Source organism: Metopolophium dirhodum, chromosome 3 (assembly GCF_019925205.1).
Source record: "Metopolophium dirhodum isolate CAU chromosome 3, ASM1992520v1, whole genome shotgun sequence".
Classification (NCBI taxonomy): Eukaryota; Metazoa; Arthropoda; class Insecta; order Hemiptera; family Aphididae; genus Metopolophium; species Metopolophium dirhodum.
Genome location: NC_083562.1, coordinates 26,051,722 through 26,075,214, shown reverse-complemented (window position 1 = coordinate 26,075,214; position 23,493 = coordinate 26,051,722). Strand labels below are relative to the sequence as shown.

The window sequence follows — 23,493 nt, the reverse complement described above, 5'->3', positions numbered from 1 at the left end:
GAATAATATTTTTAAATTTCAACGAAATGAATAAAATTGTAGGTAATTGTTTGCTTAAATATCTAATTTACTCCAAATTTGAATTAAAATATCTATAAAATTGTGTAATTGTATTTTAGAGATTTTTGTTCCTATATGAATTAGAGTAACCTTGTGTTAAATTTCTTCCCAGCTAGAAATGTTTATCGATATTTGTAGAAATACAAGTAAAATGTAGTAAAATTACAAATGTCTTTGGGTAAAAAGCTCAAAAAGAGACATAATATTTTGAAAATTACAGTCGATAGAAAATATACTACCTAATATAAATATTCGTTGTACCTATATTTTAAGTTATCAAGAAAAATCCTAAGTTTACTGATAAATATCAAATTTTGAAAATATTGAACTTTAAGTGACCATAAAAAATGAATTTGGATTTCATGTATTTTTTTTGTTTTATTGAATGAAGACAAACTTATGAAGAATCTTACATTCAATTTTCAAATCTTAGATATAAAAAAATTTATTTATGAATTTCTAACTTGAAATAATTTGGAAATTGTTGTGGCTCTTAGAAAATGTTACCAACAATTTTAATTTCAGAAGCTCATAAAAAATTATATAATAACAACTTACGAAGAACCTTGTATTACATTTATCTACAATTATAGTTATAAAGACCACTTATAAAAATCGAAAATGTCTCACCCATTTAAATAGCTCAAAAGTAGTGCAATATGTATTAATTTATAAAATATATTGTCCATAGAAAGTATATACCTACAGTTATTAGTTTTTGAATTACACCAAAAACAAAATCGATTTTCGAGAAAACTGAATTCCCGATTTTCCATAATTTTTTTTTTGGTTTCCTGACACTTTTAAAAGTACTTGGAATTAAAATGTTGACCTCTCAAATACACCAACTAGATTGACTTCCAAACCAGAAAAATTACTAAAAAATGAAAATAGAAGCATTGCAAATTATTTTTTTTCCACAACAGTATAGAAACGCTTGGCTTATATATTATTTATATGTAGGTAGGCACTATAGGTAGGTATATCTTAGGTATACTAGATAAAATAGATATTTTAGTTCAATTTTTTTATTATGTTTTTTAATGTAATATTTATCAAATTTTAATTATTTTAGCGTACCTATTGTTCAGAAAAACCAGGAATTTTATAGATACTTCACATATTTTGTTTTAAGAAATCATGGGTCGATATTTTTACAGTCAGCATAAATGAAATTTCAGTCGGCAAATACTTGACCTATTATCTATTGCAGTTTTGTTAAAAAAATTCAAACTCATATTGCCATAATCACTAATTATTCTGTTATCGATTTATGTTTATATTTAGTAATTTAATAATAATATACAATCGGGAGATAATATTATATCTGGGTTTTTTTTAAGTTTGCAGTAAGACAAATTTTATGCTGCGAGAAAAGTTTTTGATCAGTAAAAATTGTTACTTTGTGCAATACGAAAAAACATATTCTCGTTCTTGTAATGATATGCTCACACACCATTATAATAAACTAAAATTGTACAGATTAATAAACAACAGCCAGACTGTCGCTTGTAGAAATCGGTCGCATCAAATAAAACCATTGATAACGACAACTAAGATATTGACACGCACTCATAACAATATTACGTAGGATGTGTGTGACTTTATTTTATGCTGACGCCAAAGAATAATTTAGTTCCCAGGCCCACGATAATTTAGTAAAAAAGCCACCCACCACTCTCTGGTCAGCATCCTCGCGTCCGTCCCTTAAACCAGTGCATGAGCACCAGCCACCAAGTAACAACCTCTCAAGTACCAAAGAAACCGATTTCAACGAGCGACAACTGGACTTCTTATGCAAGCAATAATCAGTGCGTTCGTTAATTCAATTTGTGTATTTGAAGTAGTACTTTATCTTATCTAAAACCTAAAACTCTCACAATACTGTCTACGAACAACTGCGAATCAGGTAAGGCATTTGATATAATATTTTATGTTGATTGCAGTCAGTACGTTCTATGTGCTTTTTTTCATAAAATCATATTGTACGGTGTATTTGATATAATTCTCGAATACACGATCTCGAGAGCCCTCCGAACACCTGGAGGAAGGTAATAGCGTAATTTTACAATTCTAACTTTTACTATTTTAATATAATTATCGACAGGAGTCGTACTTGTATATTTATTTATATTTTATCTTAATTCTACGTTATTACAAAGTGGCGCCCAACACAAGTTCAGTTTATTCAGATAAATAAACTGAGAATTGATCAAATACATTTTACAAAATTATATTCGTTATATAAGATTATAATATTTTAATATTAATTTTAAGAATTAATAAAAAAATTAATTATCAATACAAAAAAATATTAAAAATAAAACTTAGAAAAACAATAATAACAAAAAGTGATTTATTTATTGATAAAACATACTAATTTACGATTTACGATTTAACATAGGTATCATCATTTATTATAAAAACAAAAACAATTAATTTATACTCATTAAAATAAAAATTATATTATTACTTATATTTAGTAATAAATATATTTATTAAATCTATTAAATTAGTTGCAAAAATATTACAATTAAATAATGGTACATTATTTATTATAAAACTATTTTTTAAAAATAATACAAATAGATAATTAAATATGGGAGACAATAAAAAACCTTACTTTGAACCCGGAAAATTCATGGGAAATAATTCTGAAAACGTCGATTCTTTCTTAAAAAATTATCAAAGAGCTGCACTTATTAACGGATGGTCCGAATCTGAAAAAAGTCTATATATTCCCGTATTTTTAGAAGGCACTGCTCTCATATTTTATGACAATATAATGGATACCGTTGAAAACATTAATTGGTCCGATCTAGAAAAAAAATTTAGACTAGAATTTGAACCCATTGCCCAAACTCATATGCTTCGAATAATCCTTGAAAAACGCAAACAGAAACCGGATGAACAAAGTGTGTCTTACATTAATGAAGTAGAGTCATTGTGTAGGCGAATTGACAAAGATATGTCACAAGGAGAAATGGTACGAAGTATAATGAAAGGCTTAAAACCCACAATATTGAGATGTATAGGAATATTAGGAAATAAAACACTTGATGAACTTAAAAATAACGTTCGCAAATATGAACTTATAGAGTTTATGACAGCAGATAGTATAGATAAAAACCCATATGAAATTGAAACAGAGATAATTGAAAATAAAATCCAGCAAATAAATACAAACTACAAACTAAAAACCAACGAAAATAGTAAATTACGAGAGGAAATAGAAAATTTAAAAGAAACTATAGGTCAGTTAAAACTATCTCAGATAAACAATGATAATAATTATCAAAACAATTTTACTAAATACGACCCAATTTTGAGATATAACAAAAATAACAGTAATTATATCAATAATAATAATAATTCAGCACACACAAAACAATGCTCGATATGCTCGAAGAATAACCACACTGAATATGAATGTTACTTTAAAAACAAAACTAATATAATATGTCAATTATGCAATAAATTTGGACATTCCGCGATCACTTGTCGTTCAAGTTCAACTAACAAGCCAAAAAAATTAAATACAAGGTTAAATTCTTCTGATAATTGCTCATCTTTAAATACAGAAATACGGAAACAAAATATAAATAAAATTAACTGTACACCCGATGCTATCTATATTGAAGCTCAATTTAATAATATTACCTTACCAATAACAATTGACACGGGGGCAAACATATGTTGTATTAGACAAGAACTACTACCTAGTAATTATACAATAACGCCGAGTACGCTACAGCTATCAGGACCAGATAATGAACTACTATGCGTGGTAGGTATAACCAAAATTAAAATCAAAATCGACAATAACTATTTCAATATTGACGCTCACGTAGTAAAAAAATTAAGCAGCGCAATCTTACTTGGAAATGACTTTTTGATCAAAAATAATGCCCTGATCAATTTCAAAGACAGTAACATTATTTTAAATAATAATATAAATATTCAATTAAAAATCAACAATAATATAAACGCGCTCAATAGTATAGATAATACCAACAATATTATAGAATTAACAGGTAGCATATTTAATTGCCCAGATAACTTCGCTATAGCACACTGTATATCTGCAGATCTCAAAATGAATAAGGGGATAACAAATTTACTATCCAAAGTATACGGTGATACTAAACCACAACTTGCATTACAAGAAATAAATGTGGGGGACACAATACCTATAATCAATAACTATAAAACTATATTTCACTTAATAACAAAAAATTTACACTATCACAAGCCCAAATATAAGGATCTAAAATCTTCAATTCACAATCTAAAACTTGAAGCTACAAAACTAAATATTTCAAAAATTGCAATACCCTGCACCTTAGTTTCACGAATAGACAAATTAAATTGGTCTATAATAAGAAAATTAATATACTCCGAATTTCAAAATACTAACATTAAAATACATATATACTATAAAGATGAACAAAAAATAACACACAATTGTAAATCAAAAGAACACATTAACATAATAAATAACATTCATAAATTTTTTAATGATAATAATAAAAATGAAACAAAAATAAAACACATGATACAACCTAAAAATCAAGCCAATAATATATGTCCTATATTCAAACCAGGAGAAAACGTCCTCGACGATAAGAATCGTGGATTGTATACCGTTAAAACAAAAATGTCCAGTAAAAATCCCAACAATATAATTAAATTCACATACAAGAAATACAGACACTCGATTCATTGATACACAATATAAAACTTAAAGATACGATAAACGATGGTAAAAACACAACGATTAAAATAAACAAAATACAAATAACTTCGACCGAAAATCATACAAAAAGAAATAAAGAATTAAGAAAATAGTAAAATACCCTAACAAACCAATTGATATACAAACAAAAAAAATAAATAATAAAAGGTCAAACAAACCAACACTCTTAAAAATACAAAAAACTTTAATCTTTAATTCACAAATACCACAACACTTGTAAAATAAACCAATTAACAATAAAAATACTACCCTGACAAGTATCCAAACTATATATTATGAAAACAAAAAAATATTAATACCAAATCTTATGGAAGACTCAATCATACTATCAACCTCCTACAGGACTAATAATAAAACCCCAAATAAATGTTTTGTTTTACTAACATAACTTTAAAAAAAAAAAAATCACGAATTATTAAGACTATCTATATAACTATTATATAACTATTGTATAAGAGTTACAGAATAATAATAACAAATACAAATAACATACCTTAAGTTACTTACCTAAGCACTAAAACCTAATTTAAGTCAGCATAAGCACAAAAATAAATGTTAAAGCAAGTAAATGTATAAAAAAAAAAAAAAAAATGTAAAATGATTAACCTAATTTAAGTTAGTATAAGATATAAAAAAAAATGTTAAAGCAAGTCAAGAACAAAGAATGTGTAAAATTTTTATAATTTATTTAAGTCAGCATAAGCATGAAAACAAATGTAAAAAAAAAAGTTTAAAAAAAAAAAAAAAATGTAAAATGATTAACCTAATTTAAGTTAGTATAAGATATAAAAAAAAAATGTTAAAGCAAGTCAAGTACAAAGAATGTGTAAAATTTTTATAATTTATTTAAGTCAGTATAAGCATGAAAACAAATGTAAAAAAAAAGTTTAAAAAAAAAAATGTAAAATGATTAACCTAATTTAAGTTAGTATAAGATATAAAAGAAAATGTTAAAGCAAGTCAAGTACAAAGAATGTGTAAAATTCATTCTAACTTATTTAAATCAGCATAAGCTTGAAAACAAATGTAAAAAAAAAAAAAATGTAAAATGATTAACTTAATTTTAAGCTAGTACTAATAAGAAAATAAATGTTAAGCATAAGAAATACCAAAAAAAAAAAAATATATATATAAAAAAAAAATTAACTTTGTTTAACTTTTAAGTTATCATAAAAACAAAAAAAAAATGTCTATGAACTAGTATTTAGTTAGGTAAAGTAAATATAAAAAATGTATAATTAGATTAGTTAAAAGTTAAAACTATGTAGAATATATAGGTTAAAAACCAAAATATGTAAAAATTCATAACATGTCAACATGACAATATATTGTACACAAATATTAAAATTAAAAAAAAAAAAAACTGTATAGCTATCATTACAACACCAGATAGGGAACTTAAAATATAAAATATATAAGAATAGAAACACATCAATAGAATGCGGGGAATACGAACTTTCAGCTTCAGTTCTATCTTCCTAATTTTTTGTTTTCCAATGTACTATGTAAACTTTAATATTACTTACATTGCCCCTTTTAGATTGTATAGTAAAATTTGTTTTCTTTATATATATATATATATATATATATATATATATATAAATGTCCAGTTTAAATTGTATAACTTTTTTTCAACTTTCAACTTTCAACTTTTAATTTTTCAACTTTCAACTTTTTCTAACTTAATCTCTCCTCTACTTAAATATTTGTATTGCTCTCACTCTCACCCACGAGTGGTGTTGTGAGGGCACAACACAAAAAAGTGCAGGGTGGATGTAATGATATGCTCACACACCATTATAATAAACTAAAATTGTACAGATTAATAAACAACAGCCAGACTGTCGCTTGTAGAAATCGGTCGCATCAAATAAAACCATTGATAACGACAACTAAGATATTGACACGCACTCATAACAATATTACGTAGGATGTGTGTGACTTTATTTTATGCTGACGCCAAAGAATAATTTAGTTCCCAGGCCCACGATAATTTAGTAAAAAAGCCACCCACCACTCTCTGGTCAGCATCCTCGCGTCCGTCCCTTAAACCAGTGCATGAGCACCAACCACCAGAGTAACAACCTCTCAAGTACCAAAGAAACCGATTTCAACGAGCGACAACTGGACTTCTTATGCAAGCAATAATCAGTGCGTTCGTTAATTCAATTTGTGTATTTGAAGTAGTACTTTATTTTATCTAAAACCTAAAACTCCTACAATATTGTCTACGAACAACTGCGAATCAGGTAAGGCATATGATATAATATTTTATGTTGATTGCAGTCAATACATTCTATGTGCTTTTTTCCATACAATTATATTGTACGGTGTATTTGATATAATTCTCGAATACACGATCTCGAGAGCCCTCCGAACACCTGGAGGAAGGTAATAGCGTAATTTTACAATTCTAACTTTTACTATTTTAATATAACTATCGACAGGAGTCGTATTTATATTTATTAATATTTTATCTTATTTCTACGTTATTACATTCTTATTAATTATTCTATATTATTAAATAATAAATACGCAATGTTCAAATAAAAGAAAAAATTGTTCCAAGATAGATTTTGAAAATTAATTTTTGAGTTTTAACTTTTAGTTATATACTTTTATTCTCTTTTTGATCCAGTTTTGTGGGTTGTAAATAGACAAATGTATTGTTATCGACAATCGTTATATAACTTAAAAACAAATATTTATCAAAATTTTTTGAATTTTTGAAGATTGTAAATGGACAGTTTTTAAGCAGTTCAAAATAGGCAATTTTTAAGTTATATGCATGAAGGTAGTAAGTTCACAAGATCACTTATGTGTGTCACCGTAGTACCTAGGTAGTGTAGTATAAAATAAATACTCGAACGCTATCGTATAAGTTATAAAATTGTTAATGTTATTCATTAATCATTTGTCATCACTATTATACAAATACTATTACTTTAAGTAAAAGTATAGAACAACAATTTTCAATAAAAAAAAATTATACCTAACATTGTTTATTTTTATTTTTAATTATATTTAAAAATGGGCTACACACGAATTGCGTCCCGAAATAAAAAATTTGATAAGCGGGTACACGAATTGCGTCCGGCATTATCTAATCTACTGCATAAATTGCGTCCGGTTTTGTTTCAACGTTGCATGAACGATAAACGTACTGTAAAGCCTATATAATAATTTTAGTTCGATTTCGATCGTGTTGTTGGTGGAAACGTTTGTGTAACATTTATTCTCTGTTAAATAAAACTTAAACTCAAAAACACTATAAAATGACTTCGGTGATTTTAAGCGAAAAAAATAAAACATTATTTAATATTGATGAATACAAATTTCGGTATCATAAAACGTTAAAAAATGATGTTCAACGTTGGAGCTGCTGTAAAAAGACGTGTAAGTCATACATTAAATTAAATAATGAAAATGAGATTATCGAACGTGCAAATGATCATAATCATATTAAAGATTCTGTTGAAATATTTAATAGACAACAGTTGAGTAATAATTTAAAGCGAAATAAGGCTGTAGAAGAACTTTACGATAAACCATCAAAACTTATTCATGGAGCTTTATCAAAAGACATTCCAACATTGACGACCTATGATTTAACCTTAATTCGTAATAATATACACCACGCTCGGTCATCGACTATTCCAAAACTTCCAGACAACTTACCTGATTTACACAATGTTTTATTGAATGAAAATATACAGACTAACAGAGATGAAAATTTTTTATTAGTGAATGACAACGAAAATAATATAATCATTTTTTCAACAATTACTAATTTAAATTTTTTAAGTGAAGTTGATACTATATTTGTGGATGGAACTTTTAAAAGTTGCCCAAAACTGTTTACACAATTTTTTACAGTCCATGGCTTGAAAAATAATAATTATATACCACTAGTGTTTTTTTTACTTCCTAATAAAATTCAAGTTTTTACCAATTTTTTAATTTTATAATTATAACTTTTTTTATATATAAACATTTTTTTTTAAACTATTATATTATTATTATATTATTAACCAACACATTTTATTTTACTTACATCTAATTGCATATCAATGATAAAAAAACAATATTTTTAACCTACCGATAGTCGTAATTTGCTATCGACAGTCCTAAGTTTGTATGAAATGGGAAGGAAAATAATGTTTTTCACGTTGGGACGCAATTCGTGTAGTCGTTAAATATCTTTGGGACGCAATTCATGTGGAAAAGGGATTTCGGGACGCAATTCATGTGCAGCGTAAAAATGCTATGTCATATATGACAACCCATGATCGAGGCAGCCTGCATGATTTTTTTTTTAAAATAAAGTTGTTTCTCTCTACTATATCCATTACTTATATTTATAAACACAACTATACCAATAAAAATATAGTATTAATGTAAAATAATTTATTTGGTAGGTATATCATGGGCAACATTTGTCCGTAGTTTCATTTCCTTGTGCAGTAGAGAAGTAGGATTAAGATTGTAAAATCAGGAAAAAATTATTATAAAAACACCTTGTATTATACTAACAAGACCTTAAGATTGAACGTTTACTTCTGTTTACTACCTATATACTCATTATAGGTAGTGGTAAATGCTTTTGGTCGGATATAATTTTGCAGGAAATAAATTCAACCCAGTGTATATATTTGAATAATAAATTAATTTATTTTGTTTCATATAAATAATATTCAATAATTTAATAAAAACTCTAGGTTTTTCAAATAAATAATATTACGTCACCAATTATGTGAGACGTGCACATAAGTCGTCGTTTTATAAAAAATAACAACAGGTATCCATAAAGTGTGCGCTTTATGTGAGCATCTCTTTAGCGTCGATCACTTTAGACATTTTCGTAGAGCTACTCAAGCGCTTCCTGACGGAAACAGATATTAAACTTAAAAAACAACATTTTTTTTTTAGGAAACATGAACCGTAAAGATCAGACCAAGCCGATTACAAAAGGAATATATCTGAGTACGCGGTCTTTTGAAAAACTTTGTTAATGATATCTTGCGAGATAGCTCCAATCGCTTCTTCGAATGCTGGTTTCAATTCTTCAAGAAGAACTTCCCAGTTTTGGTTCAGGATGGAGTTCATGCTATCGCCTATTGTCCAAACAAAAACAACGGATTTAGTATAAAAAATAAAAAAGTATTATAGTACTCGTCAACCGTATTTTGTACAATTGTATGACAATATACTTATTGAGTAGAATAATACTCTTAAATTAGTGTGGAGAACATACCTAATTGTTTGTTTCCATTGAAAAGGTTTTCCAACTTGACATTCAGATTTTTGACGCTCGCCACCTTCAGGTTGACTTTCTTGATTTGAACGAAGGTCTTACCGTTCTTCTCGAATGGAGTACCGGACATTTCTTCCAATTCCAAAACGGGTTCGTCTACGGAAAACATAGATGTCGTAAAGAAAAAGGAACATAATATAGCGAAATAAAATCACCATATCATAATATGGAAAATATTATGATGATAAGTTAAAAACTTACGTAAGACAATGGAACACGGTCCGTTTCCGGTGATCGGTAAAACGAGCACCTTGCCGTTGACCGTGTATTGTCCAGTGATCTCGAGTGGCTTTGTGAAGCTAATCTTGCCGCTCGTTTTGAAGTTGTCCACGTCGACTTTCAAGGAATCCAGCACTGCGCTGGTCAAACCCATGATTTTGACGTCCTTTAACTTCAAGTCAATACTGACAGCTTTGCTAGAGCCCTTTCCGTGTTCGATTTCCAATGACGGTAACTCGAACGGTTCGATGGCCGGAATCCTCAGTTTCGGGTATCCTTCGGCCAAATCCGGAATGACTGATTGGATGGAGGTCTTCAAACATCTGTCAAGGTTTGGATCACTTTTCTTGCATAGATTGAAAGCTATTTCTGTAAAGAAATAATCATGAGAATTTTAGAAAAACAAAAATTTAATAATACAATTATATAACAGTCAACCATCGTACTAAGTCGAAATATTGATTTGATTGACGTTGAAATTATTTATCGAGTTCAAAACATTTTTTAACGTTATGCATAAATATTTTTTACTAAATAAAACCATCCAAAATAAAAGTGTACATTGAAAATTAAATGTTTGTAATAAATTATAAAACTTTTTTTTTCAATCACTTATGAAACAATTTGTTTTACCTAAACACTTTAAAATATAAGTATATGAAACCGAAAATAATTATAATATTAAAATTGTATTATGCTCGGTTTTTTTGTTCTAATAGTATAATATAAATTATACATTTTTGTATAGGAGTTTTAAATTAATTAGCCAGGCAAATATTATAGGCAACTTAATTAACGTTTTAATTTTTGAAATGAGCAAATTAAGTGTTTATTCCGTGTTACTTTAAATTTACCGTTGATTCAATTTTTAAAGAACTTAATAAATATTCAATGAAAAATCATAATTTATAAATATATAATAATTTTATACATTTTATAAAACATAATAATAAAAAATATTACTAATCAAATGAAATCTTACAAATATTGTAGTGTATATAAACAATTACTTACGCTTTTTCGGTGTGGGTGCAGCGGTTACAGATGCAACGACGGCCAAAAATAAAGCAGAGACGATCAGCAACGATTTTGCCATTTTTAAATTGGAAATATTTAGATTGTATTATAGAAAATAAAAAAATGCCAAACGAAATCGATATCGGATCGTAAAAGTGCTAATTATATTTTGGATTATTTGTAAGTTTTGAAAAAACTAAGGAAATACTTAATTCCAAAGTTACTTCTAAAACTGAAACCGTCGAAAATGTGATGCTGCAGCCCTGTGTTCGGATACCTTTTATACTCGCCCGGTTGTTCATGTTGACCTCCCCGGAACTAGTTGAAGACACACCCATGGACGCTTATAATATGTGTTTTACTGGTGGGCAATGTTATCACACAATATTATTCGTACTTTTTCTAAAATTTTTAATTCACTTAAACTTCTAAATTTAATATTTTTAGGTGAAATAAATTGTATTTTTCAATTTAATATGACAGTATCAGTCCCATATACTTTCATATCAATTTATCATACGTAATATAAATTAATATTTTTAATTTTAAATTATAGATTTATTTATCAGAGGCATTATATGTATATTATCGATTTATACCAAAGGCAAATGTTTAATGAATCGTATTTTAATTATATTTTTATATTTTAGGTATATTCATTTTTTATAGGCAAACATATTAGTATAATCATTGAGCATTATATTATTATATTCTAATATATTGTTGGAGGTAATGCCGTACTGGCAAAAAAATATACCAAATATATTTGATACAATGGCATACAAATTAATATTTGATAATAAATATATTAGTGACCAATGTTCATTGTAGATTTTATAAACTGGAGTGATTAATGTATTGGAAATATTAATTAAATATAATTTGAAATTATGTGTGCTTTTTGTATCCTAAATTCCTTTTTGAAGTAACAGAGAGTCAAAAGAACTAACTTCCCAGCGCTATTAACAATAATAAAATAATATTAGTATTTACAGAACATTAGTTTTCGATCAAATCGATTTTGTTTTTTTTCTTCAAAAATGAATAACCGTAGAGTCTTGTCATTAAACTGCAAATATAATATCTATACAGTATAATAAATTTTGATAGTATTTTTGATCTTTTTGATTTATATACCTAACCTATATTCAATTATTACTTCATACAAATCGATACCAAAAATGTTTTAAGTCAATAAGTTTTTTTACGTCAGTCATAAAACCGTAGAGACTAGCCATTATCCAGACATTAAATTTTGTATATCGACAGTATAATTTTCAAAATATTGGTTTATTTATATACAATAATAACATTTCTTTACACGGATCGATAGCAATCATATTTCACATCAAAAAGTTTGTCTTACATCAGTCAATTAATATCGAGGAAAATCGTCGAAAACTCGAACATGTAGAAATTATTATTATTTTGTACCTCGTTGAAGAATAAAATAAAATTTTAAAGTTTAAATATGTAGTACAAGATTTGTTACAGTAGTTTAATAATATAGATAATCCTATATTATATTAGCACAATACTTTTTTACATCTAGAGTTAACATTTTGATCTAATTGTTTATTAATTTCTATAATAATGATTAAATAATTAATATTTGAATTTTTCATGTATATTTAATTTGTTCAATTCGTTTAAAATATTTTTATAGTTAGTACAATGTATGGAGGAATAAATAATTTGGCTTGATTGACTTAATTGAAGAATCTATTCAGTAATATATTCGATACTTTTGTCAAAAATCAGTTCAACCGAGCGTATTACTTAAATTAATATAAATAAGCTATAAGAAAATCTTTTATACAGTAATCTAAACTCAATGACGAGGCACACCCGAAATCTACTAGGTATACAGCAGAATGACTATTCCGTTTTTTTTTTAATTTTAATTTTCGTTCTCAATGGTTAAATATTTTAAAATTGTTTACAACATATAATTATTAACTTTCCTATTGGAAAAAATGAGGATGACGATTAAATTTAAGTGTTAATTTTTGTTTATGTACTTTTGTTTGTTTAATATTATTATAAGAATATTGTTTAATATTTAAAACTATTAATTACTGTCAATCTTTTTATAGAAGTTTTTCACTGTTTTGATTGTTCGTGGAAAAGGTTTACTTACAGTTATTTTTTGTTTTACTATACCAAACTGATAATAAAAAAATGTTGTATATTTATCATTGATATCCAAAATTAAAAAAGTTAAATGTGTTTATAATATTAAAGAAGGCTCAGCCCCCAGATCTCTACGTTTGTTAACCTTCTATATTTTAACAACCCTTCGAATGATTTATCTGAAATTCTGAAATGCTTTTTATACTTCAATATTCAATTCATACAATAACAATATTTTCATAAAAATTATTATTTATTCTTTTGTTGGTTGCAATGGTCTAAGTTATTGATACCTATGGGCTATGACCCATCCAAGGTTACCAAACAATTATCTATTTTAATAATAATACTAACATTTTAACAAATTTCCGTACTTTAGATTCTGATCTGAGTTATGAATACAATGACTTAACAAAGTTTTAAAAAAAACATTTTTTGGTTGTTGTCACGTTTTGAGGCAGTAAAAATGCAAGGTTTCCCATAATAAGTATTTAATTATAAGTACCTAAATTATAAGTATTTCATGCTCTAACCAATAAATCTAAAATATATATATTATATAAACATAGTTTTTTTTTATAGATATTTATAGATATTTTAAGACCAAATTATGTCGAAATTAGATATTCAAACCAAGAATAACAAATTTAGTTATTTTTTTGGTCTTTTAAAAATATTATTCGTGGGTACTTGAAACTTTTAAAGCATATTGTTATTGTATTTTATGCACACAGTGACATTTTAAAATTCATGTTTTCGGAAAAAATTAATTCAATCTACTGTACTACTAATAGTAAATTTAATCACTTTAAAACCAATATAATATCATTATAAGTATTTAGTAAAAAAGACGTCTTTGCTCAGAATCGTTTTTCGTATACAATGATTTTATAACGTTGAATTCAAATTTAACACTCCAATTTATTACAGTGACTCACCAATCCCCCTACACCTAATATACAGCAAAGGTACCCAGTTACCCACCTTTTTTTATCTAAATTATGAACTCGCATGGATATTATCAGATATAATACAGGACAAAACCGCACACTTTTGATAGGTTAAAACCGCACACTTTTGGTAGGTTAATACCGAACAATTTTTAAAATTGTTGTATCCAAAAACCGTACACTTATGATTTTCCCTCCAAAAAGGTCTTTACAATAGTACTTTATAATGGATATGTACAATATTATGCAAACAAGATTTAAACATTAAAAAAAGTGCTCCTAAATATTTTAATCAAAATCAAAAATATTACTGTTATGTATATTTACTAACTTGTTTTTGTTTTTCAATTGGACGGACAATTTTTTACACTCCATTATGTGACTTACGCTTTAACCACTATTTAGGGAAACAAGGCTGGTTAATATAACGAGTGGCTATAAATACGTGACTAAAGAATATTAAGACTTAAAACGTGTTAGCATGATTATTGTATAGTATCTTATTATCTTATCCGTTATTTAGCCCACAAAATACTGTGCGATTTTAACCCACTATAAGTTTAGTTATACCATGACTGATAAAGTGTGCGGTTTTTGTCGTCGACCTTTTTAGGGTCGACATGAAAAGTGTGCGGTTTTTGGATGCAACCTTTTATTACGACCCTTACTGCAGTACATCAGAGTAGTACCCACTTGCCCACCTTTTGTTTTTAATTTTCCTGATTATTTAAAAAAGTTATGAGATTTTCCAATTTTTACCTCCTAAAAGTACCAACTAGATCCAATTTCAAACCAGAAACTTCACTCAAAGTTGATAATCGGAGCATTTTTCTACTGGAAAAAGTGTCTTCAAACACAAATATAAATAAATAAAAACACTCATCATTGATGATTGATCATTATAAAATCAATACATTATTTGTACCACTCAGAATCTAATATTCATTGAATAATAATTATTCAGTACCTATTATATATTGGTGAATTAATAAGATAATAATTTTAAATATTGTATAATTATTAAAAATCTTACCATATACAAATTAAACATTGAGTTGAGTCACTAACCAGTTTTTTTTCAAAGTCAAATCGTATATTTTATTTTAACATTAGTAACATAATGTATTATATTATAATAAAACCTTTAATATTGAAAAACTAAATGAGTATATTTTACCCCAGAATTATTATCTAATTTTTAGATATCTATTTCATGAAATTTATCAATTTTTGATTTTAGATGAACATGTGAACATGTACCTAATAGTCATAACTTTATAAGCTATTTACTGTCGGTTAATTATTGCCGTCCTTCATTTTTAAAAATATATTCCTTAAACCACTTATTTAATTTTATTGACAGTAAACTTATTATTAAAATAATCGCATCAATGATCCACATACATCAAAATACATTATATACGTATGTAGCTTTAATTTATATTTAATTATTGACTATTGTTATTACTTATTATTATTATCATTTAACTCTCGATAGGTACAAAAAAACCATTGGCTTGTGTATTTTTTTACGTTCCTATTTTACAATTATTTTTAAACTATAATTTATAATTGTATACACAAAATAAACTTAAACTGATATGAACAAATTAATATTTTTGGTAATTAATATCACTTTGGTGATATTATGTGACTCGATAATGTGTTCTGGTATATCGTAGTTTTGCCGGGTTCTTCGGTGTTCCTCCGGTCTCTGCGTCCCATGAATATATTTTTGGTGGATCTCCACATGGTTGAAAGGAAATTTGTATTTCCCCCCAAAAAAAATATGGAATTTGCTTCACCACAGGTAATTGAAAATAGTGTTCGTAATTTTCACCAAAATGCACATCTGTGTATAATGTATATATGAGTTAAATTTCTAGTATTCGAATATTTCGTCGGTACGCTCATCGTCGGTTGACATAAAAACAAGACGGGCTCAGATGAAAAAAGATATTTTTTCGATATTTTTTTTATTGAAGTTTGACATCTGATCTGTGGATATTAATTGCGTTGTTTCACAGTGTCACAGTAGGTATTACATTTATTTATTTTTTACAAACATAATGCATGTATTATATTATTAATAATTATAATACTTTACAGTGCCGTGGCCAGGGGGTAAGCACGCCCCCACACGTCCCTCCCCCCTGAAATTTTTTTTTGCTTGTTTTTTATTATATCATAATATGTTTGATAAGAATTAAAAGTTAAAGCTGTCGAAAGCGAACCATTTAGAAGGGGTCCGATTTAGGAAATATTGTACATCTATCGTTAGCGCTGTGTGACTGTGTGTGTAGTAACTGATCATTAGTGTGTGTGAGTTCCCCCAACGCTTTATGTAATTAAAGATAAACGACGGCTATGATTCATGGACGTCAGTAACGTACATACGCGCAGTCACGTCACTTTATTTTGTGATAAAAAAAATGTTCAACTCCCATGTACCACGAAACACCCAAAAAGCAGAAGAAAAATTCACCCACAACCAAAATTTTAATTTTGAAAACATATTTTAGTTCCTTACTCTCTTTTCTAGGTTATGTATGAAATGGATTTTTGATTTATAGTATTGTTTAATTAGTATAGTACCAAATTAATTTTTTTTTTAAATTCACTTTTATACTAGAGTATTATTAAAAAAAAAAAATTCGCTGCCTACAAAACACATACATAAAGCAGACAAAAAGCAGAAAAATTCTTATATTTTTTCGAAATTAAAATTAGACTTCTGGAAGTATATTTTTTTCCGCTTATTGATCTAAATGCACAAAAAAACGATCAACTTTCAACAGCCTTATAATATAGTATATTGTATTCTTGTTAGTAAATTTTAAAAATGTTCGGACAAAAAATGGAATGTTTTGTTTACAACACATTTTGGTATAATGATAATATATTAATATTATTATATTAATGAATACATTAATCTATGGCTTACAATAACATTAATACATAATTATATTAAATATGGGTACCTTAATTGTTAACATAAATATATAGTCATAAAAATAGTAGATACACTTTGTGAACAAAGGGGTCATAATTAGATATTCTAGCATTTCAAAGGCTAGAGAAAAAAATTAAGTGCCCCCAACATTTTTTTCTGGCTACGGTACTGATACTTAACATGTTTTTCATATATTATTGTTGTTGGTAGTGGTAGTCAATGCTGACGTGCCATAGAACGGTGTGAATATGTTAGTGAAATAATTACTCAGAATCTAAAATAGAATATTCTGTGTTATTATCTTCTCATATCTTTATATATTTTTATTCAAAACGTGTAGTATAATCGGAAGAATAATCGATTTGAATTTTGGTGTAAATTACAATTCATATTTGTTACTACCTGTCACCTGAGATGCTGCAAATTTCACATCATTATTTTGGTGCAAATTACAAACACATTTCAAATGTTGGTGCACATTACACATGTTGAATATATTTTGGGTCAATTTTCGTGCAAATTGATTACGCCAATTTGACGCTCTGTTGGTGGATGATTTATATCATTGTTATGTAAGTAACTACTATAATATACAACATAGGGTTAATTATCGGAACGATTTTTTTTGTTTCAATTGTCTATATTCTACAGCATATTTTATAAGCTCAATTAAATTACTATCTATAGTAATCTTACTAGTATTTAAAGTATCTTACTATTTTATAGCAAAACAAAACGTTCAGTTTAACATGATAAATAAAATGTTCATTACAGAGTTAACAATTTGTATTCAAAAAATGAAGATGAAATCATTATACGATTATATAAATATGAAACAGATAATATGTGAGATTTTAAATTTTAATTAGCTTCATTTTTATAGTAGTTAATTTTAGAATATTATGTTTCCATATAGATGTGCAATTACATGAATTAGTAATAAACAACAGAAAGATATTATACTCTGATAAGTAAGTAATGACCTTAACATTGAACGTGAAGTAAAACGTAGTAGGTACTATTACAGAGGTGATTTCAGGACAAAAATATATTCACAGGAAATAAATTCAACTCAATAATTACTTGTATATCCGTATAGGTAATAATTTAATAATTTAATTTATATTTTTCATATAAATAACATTTAATAAGTTAATAAAAACACTAGGTTTTTCAAATAAATAATTTGCAAGTCATCAATTTGATATTGAGACGAGCTAATAGTCATAGTTTTATAAAAAATAATAACAAGTCAGCAGAAAGTGGGCACTATATGTGAGAATCTCGTTAGCGTCGATCACTTAAGACATTTTTGTAGAGCTACTCTAGTGCATACTGACTGTGACGTGCATTAAATTAAGAATAACAACATTTTTGTTTAGGAAACTTAAAACAAATACAACGATCCAACGAACTACATAGGGAATATGTCTGAATACGCGGTCTTTTGCAATGCTTTATTAACAATATCTTGTGCAATAGCTCCAACTGCTTCTTCGAATGCTGGTTTCAATTCTTCAAGAAGAACTTCCCAGTTTTCGTTCAGGATGGAGTTCATGCTATCTCCTGTTAAACAATCAATAACAACAAAGTTAGTTAATTCAAGAAAAAAAATTAACAATTTTATACAATGTGATGTAATAGGTAACGGTTAAGGTGTGTCACAAAATATCATAATAAACTTACCTAATTGTTTGTTTCCATTGAAAAGGTTTTCCAACTTGACATTCAGTTTCTTGACACTCACCAACCTAAGTTCAAATTTCTTGATTTGGACGAAGGTCTTGCCGTTCTTCTGGCTTGGAGATCCGGATACTTCTTTCAATTCCAATACGGGATCGTCTGCACAAAACATTACAATTATAAAATTAGGAACATAGGAGAATTTGCAAAAAAAAAATTAACGTATAGAAAATATTATAATAGTAAGTTAAAAACGTACGTAAGACAATGTTGCACGGTCCGTTACCGGTGATCGGCAAAACGAGCACCTTTCCGTTGACCGTGTATTGTCCACTGATCTCGAGTGGCTTTGTGAAACCAATCTTGCCGGTGAGCTTGTAATTGTCAACATCGACTTTCAAGGAATCGATCACTGTGCTGGTCAAGCCCATGATCTTGACGTCCTTAAGCTTCAGATCAATGCTGACTGATTTGCTGGAGCCTTTGCCTTGGTCGATTTCCAAAGACGGTAGCTCGAACGGTTCGATGGCCGGAATCCTCAGTTTTGGGTATCCTTCGGCCAAATCGGGAATGACTGATTGGATGGAGGTCTTCAAACATTTGTCAAGGTTTGGATCACTTTTCTTGCATAAATTGAAAGATATTTCTGTAACGAAATTATAAAAGCAATTGTAATAATATTGTTAGGTTTTATTAATGTATATATCATTCTGCGTATAACATATTTGATAACAGATCGATTTCAGTGGCGTATACAAGGGGGTGACGTGGGGGTCAGATCCCCTCCCATTGGCTTTGGAGAGGATAATCTTCAATATTGTGTTTGATGTGAATTCTCAATCAATTCAAATTATATTCATTGTTCCTTATTGTTAAATATTTTACTACCTAAGCAAAATACTTTGAAAGGGTGGGGGATTTTTGAATTTTTCCCTCCCATTTAGCTATGTCGTTTTCTTTTTTCCTCCTCTTTCAGAAATCATGATACGCCACTGGTCGATTTCGTAAACCTTATTAATATTAGCTATTAATTATAAAGTATTTATTGATGTTTTTATTAAATAGGTAGTTATTAGATAATATTATAATTTCGGATATTTTATAAAATATTTACTTTGTGGACAATAAATATATCAAACCAAATTACGTCCTTAAAAATAAAAAATTACAATCCGACCTAGCATATTCTATGCACATAATACCTAAACTGTTTTAGCCTTGGCTATTCGCCACCATCTTTATTGTTTATGTTTTAAACCTTCCGGGATAAATCACTATTATTTGGAGTGATGCCGAAGTTAATAATTAAGACTGATCGTGTGAAATGATTTACTCCACATTAACATACATACAATTATACAAATGTACTATATACACACCTTTAATCAATAATAGTTTAATGATGTATCTACTAATGATGGATTTCGGTGAAACTTATTAATATTGACATAAGCCATTAATATTTTAATCAAAATACATATTTGCATATATAATGGATATTGGATGAGATTGAAAGTCAAAAATATTAATTATTAATTAATAATAATATAGGATAATATAGTATTAAATATTAAAACCCGTGTTCCAACAATCTTACGTTTAATAAACAACAATATTTTATAGAATTTTGCTACCTGTACAATTGATAAATTATTATAAAGCATTTCTCAGTGTAAAATATAAATCTTGAACTTCCATCAAAAATTATGTCAAAAAAGTAAAAATATATAAATTATTTATGGAACAAACAAAGTTTTGATCCTAAAAATGTAATAAAAACAATTATTTATGAAATACTCAATTTAACGCTATTTATGCTTTGCTATTTGTGTCCCATAAAGGCCAAATCCCAAATTAATATATGTATAAAAGTCTTAAAGTTGATTATGCCGAAAAATCATATGAGCAACTATCAATATATGCGTACATATTTATTTTTAAAATGAGAAAGTTAACATAAATAATGCTGTTAAGTTAAAATACCATATTTTTAATTTATTTTAAAGTAAAATTACCAGGTATAAAATAACATTTCAATAAAATAAAAATTTCAACCTTGCATCAAAAAATTGTAGTTATTTTCTAATTCTTTAATTTCAGTACTTATCAAATTGTGATAATTTGTTTGGTAACATAATATAAACAAACGATGTTGATTAAGATTTAAAACACATCCATATTTTGCATTATTTTAAAGTAAACACATGAAATGAAACTTCACTTGGATACGGCTGCTACAAACTCTATAGGGTATGAAAATATGAAAGTACTTACGTTTTTTCGGTGTGGGTGCAGCGGTTACAGAAGCAACGACGGCCAATAACAAAGCAGATACGATCAGCAACGATTTTGCCATTTTTAAAATTGGAAATATTTAGATTGAAAATAAAAAATAAAAAATTCCAAACAAAATCGATATCGGATCGTAAAAGTGCAAATTTGTTTTGGGTTATTTGTAAGTTTTGAAAAAACTAAGGAAAATCTTAATTCCCGAAGTTACTTCTGAAACTGAAACCGTCGAAAGTGTGATACCGCAACCCTGTGTTCGGATACCTTTTATACTCACGCGGTTGTCCGTGTTGACCTCCCCGCAACTGGTTTCAGTTACTGATATACCATTGTTTTTTTCCTCCGTTTTAATGATGAATAACGTTGCAATTACTAAATTATAAATTGCACATCATTGTAGCTTCATAGTTTATCCATTGAAAATCTATTAAATAAACCCAAAAAATGTAATCAACTTTAAATAGGTAGATATACTGTGGTTATAAGTTAATTATTCGGTACTCAAACTATTTATGAATAGTTGAAAATAGTTATTAAAAAAAACCAAGCATTTAATATAGGTAAATACTATTATTAATATATTTTATGAACACTCAATTGGGTTATTAATGGTTTTTGTGAAACTTGTTAGTTGTTTCGAATACAGTTAGATGTTTGATCGACATGTATTAAAATTACCAATATCATAGTGTTCATTTTAAAAAAAATACTTGGTAGAACATTAATTTAAACTGCTCACGCTTAATATTTTCAAACTAATAATGGTGCCTATGCAATTAAACAAATATACTACAGTAGACAATTTCTTTAAATCTCCATTAAGGTTGTTTCAAAATAATAAAAGCATTTGTTTGACATGAATTATAAGTCATTAACCTCACAATATTAGTAGGTAGGTAAATAATAGCTTTACAAAATGTTATAACATTTTAGAGAGTAGGTAGGTACCTAATTATTATATTGTTATTGTAAGTATAGTTATCAAACTAAGTACTAAGACTATATTTGCTGAATTAAATAAAAGCGTTAATAAAAAGATTAATTCTGTTCTTTTGAGAAATTTAATTTTAAAAAGAGAAACAATTATTAATGATTTTACAATATTTTTTTAGATTTTAAGCGTGATGTATATAACGTGTATTATAAGTTTTACGATGATATGTATTTGTTTTTTTTTTCCAATAACGCTTTTTAAAGGATTCAATTTTCAGTATTGAGGGTGGTTTCTGTAGATAGCAATAATTGAATCTCGTTTGTACTTTTATTTGGGCTGAAGGTTCCTGGTAAAAGTATTTACCAGTATTTTTCGAAATAATAATCTGGAAAGACTAAAAACAAAATTATGGAAAAACAAGGATGTTTACGAAACTAATTCCTAAATTAATTTTTATAGATCCATGCGATTTTCACCAATAATTAATATTAGAATTTTATACAAATAATACAATTTTTTTTATATTTTGACTGTTTTAGTTTTAGATTCTGAGCGGAGCGATGAATGTATTAATTTTGCAATGATGTGTGTTTTTTTTTTTTATTTTTTTATTTTTGTGTCTGAGGACACCTTTTATAGCAGTAAAAATGCTTCGATTTTCTTCAACAGTACCTTTTCTGATAGGTAAGTGAATCTAGTTGGTACTTAGGGGGGGTCAAAAGTAAAATTTATAGTTTTCACAAGCGACAATATAAACAAAAGAAAAATTAAGGAAAACGGGAATTTTTACACAAAATTGAATTTGATTTTTGGTGCAACTTTAAAACAAATGACAGTTTTTTTTTATAAGCATTTAAAGTTTGAATTTTGACAAAATGTATCAAATTTAAAATTTAAAAATTCATAAAATGTTCAACTTTTATAGCTAAGGATTGAAAATTGAAAACAAGGCTCCACGTAAATAGGTTATATATAAATTACTTTATTCACAATAATATCATCAAATATATTTGGTAACATCATAGGCTGACGGACCGTTTTCGCTCAGAATCGTTTTTCTCATGCAATGATATTATATCATTGAATTCAAATTTAACACCATCCATTACAGTGATCCACTTGTAACCTACTGTACAGCAGAGCGACATCCACTTACCCACCTTTTTTTCAATACATATAAATCGA

General features: G+C 27.4%; 2 protein-coding genes across 2 annotated transcripts; both read right to left on the bottom strand.

Annotated features, from left to right (window-relative positions):
* Window positions 1–9,463: 9,463 nt before the first annotated feature.
* Window positions 9,464–11,628, bottom strand: LOC132941662 (protein takeout-like). Its single transcript, XM_061009806.1, has 4 exons — window positions 11,364–11,628; window positions 10,332–10,718; window positions 10,071–10,226; window positions 9,464–9,930 (listed from the first exon to the last, which is right to left on the bottom strand). Exons 1-4 carry the CDS (start codon window positions 11,443–11,445, stop codon window positions 9,779–9,781), a joined length of 777 nt encoding a protein of 258 aa, XP_060865789.1. The 5' UTR covers window positions 11,446–11,628; the 3' UTR covers window positions 9,464–9,778.
* Window positions 11,629–18,481: 6,853 nt separating this feature from the next.
* On the bottom strand, window positions 18,482–21,631 carry LOC132941424 (protein takeout-like). Its single transcript, XM_061009467.1, has 4 exons — window positions 21,360–21,631; window positions 19,345–19,731; window positions 19,089–19,244; window positions 18,482–18,968 (listed from the first exon to the last, which is right to left on the bottom strand). The coding sequence occupies exons 1-4, from the start codon at window positions 21,439–21,441 to the stop codon at window positions 18,817–18,819; spliced, it is 777 nt and encodes a 258-aa protein (XP_060865450.1). The 5' UTR covers window positions 21,442–21,631; the 3' UTR covers window positions 18,482–18,816.
* Between the last annotated feature and the right edge of the window lie 1,862 nt (window positions 21,632–23,493).

Excerpts from the sequence above, each read along its gene's own strand:
- LOC132941662 (XM_061009806.1), bottom strand. The coding sequence starts at position 11,445 with ATGGCAAAATCGTTGCTGATCGTCTCTGCTTTATTTTTGGCCGTCGTT. Across the intron at positions 10,719-11,363 it reads TGCACCCACACCGAAAAAGC|AAATAGCTTTCAATCTATGC; the intron begins GTAAGTAATTGT and ends ATTTCTTTACAG. Across the intron at positions 10,227-10,331 it reads ACCGTGTTCCATTGTCTTAC|ACGAACCCGTTTTGGAATTG; the intron begins GTAAGTTTTTAA and ends TGTTTTCCGTAG.
- LOC132941424 (XM_061009467.1), bottom strand. The coding sequence starts at position 21,441 with ATGGCAAAATCGTTGCTGATCGTATCTGCTTTGTTATTGGCCGTCGTT. Across the intron at positions 19,732-21,359 it reads TGCACCCACACCGAAAAAAC|AAATATCTTTCAATTTATGC; the intron begins GTAAGTACTTTC and ends ATTTCGTTACAG. Across the intron at positions 19,245-19,344 it reads ACCGTGCAACATTGTCTTAC|ACGATCCCGTATTGGAATTG; the intron begins GTACGTTTTTAA and ends TGTTTTGTGCAG.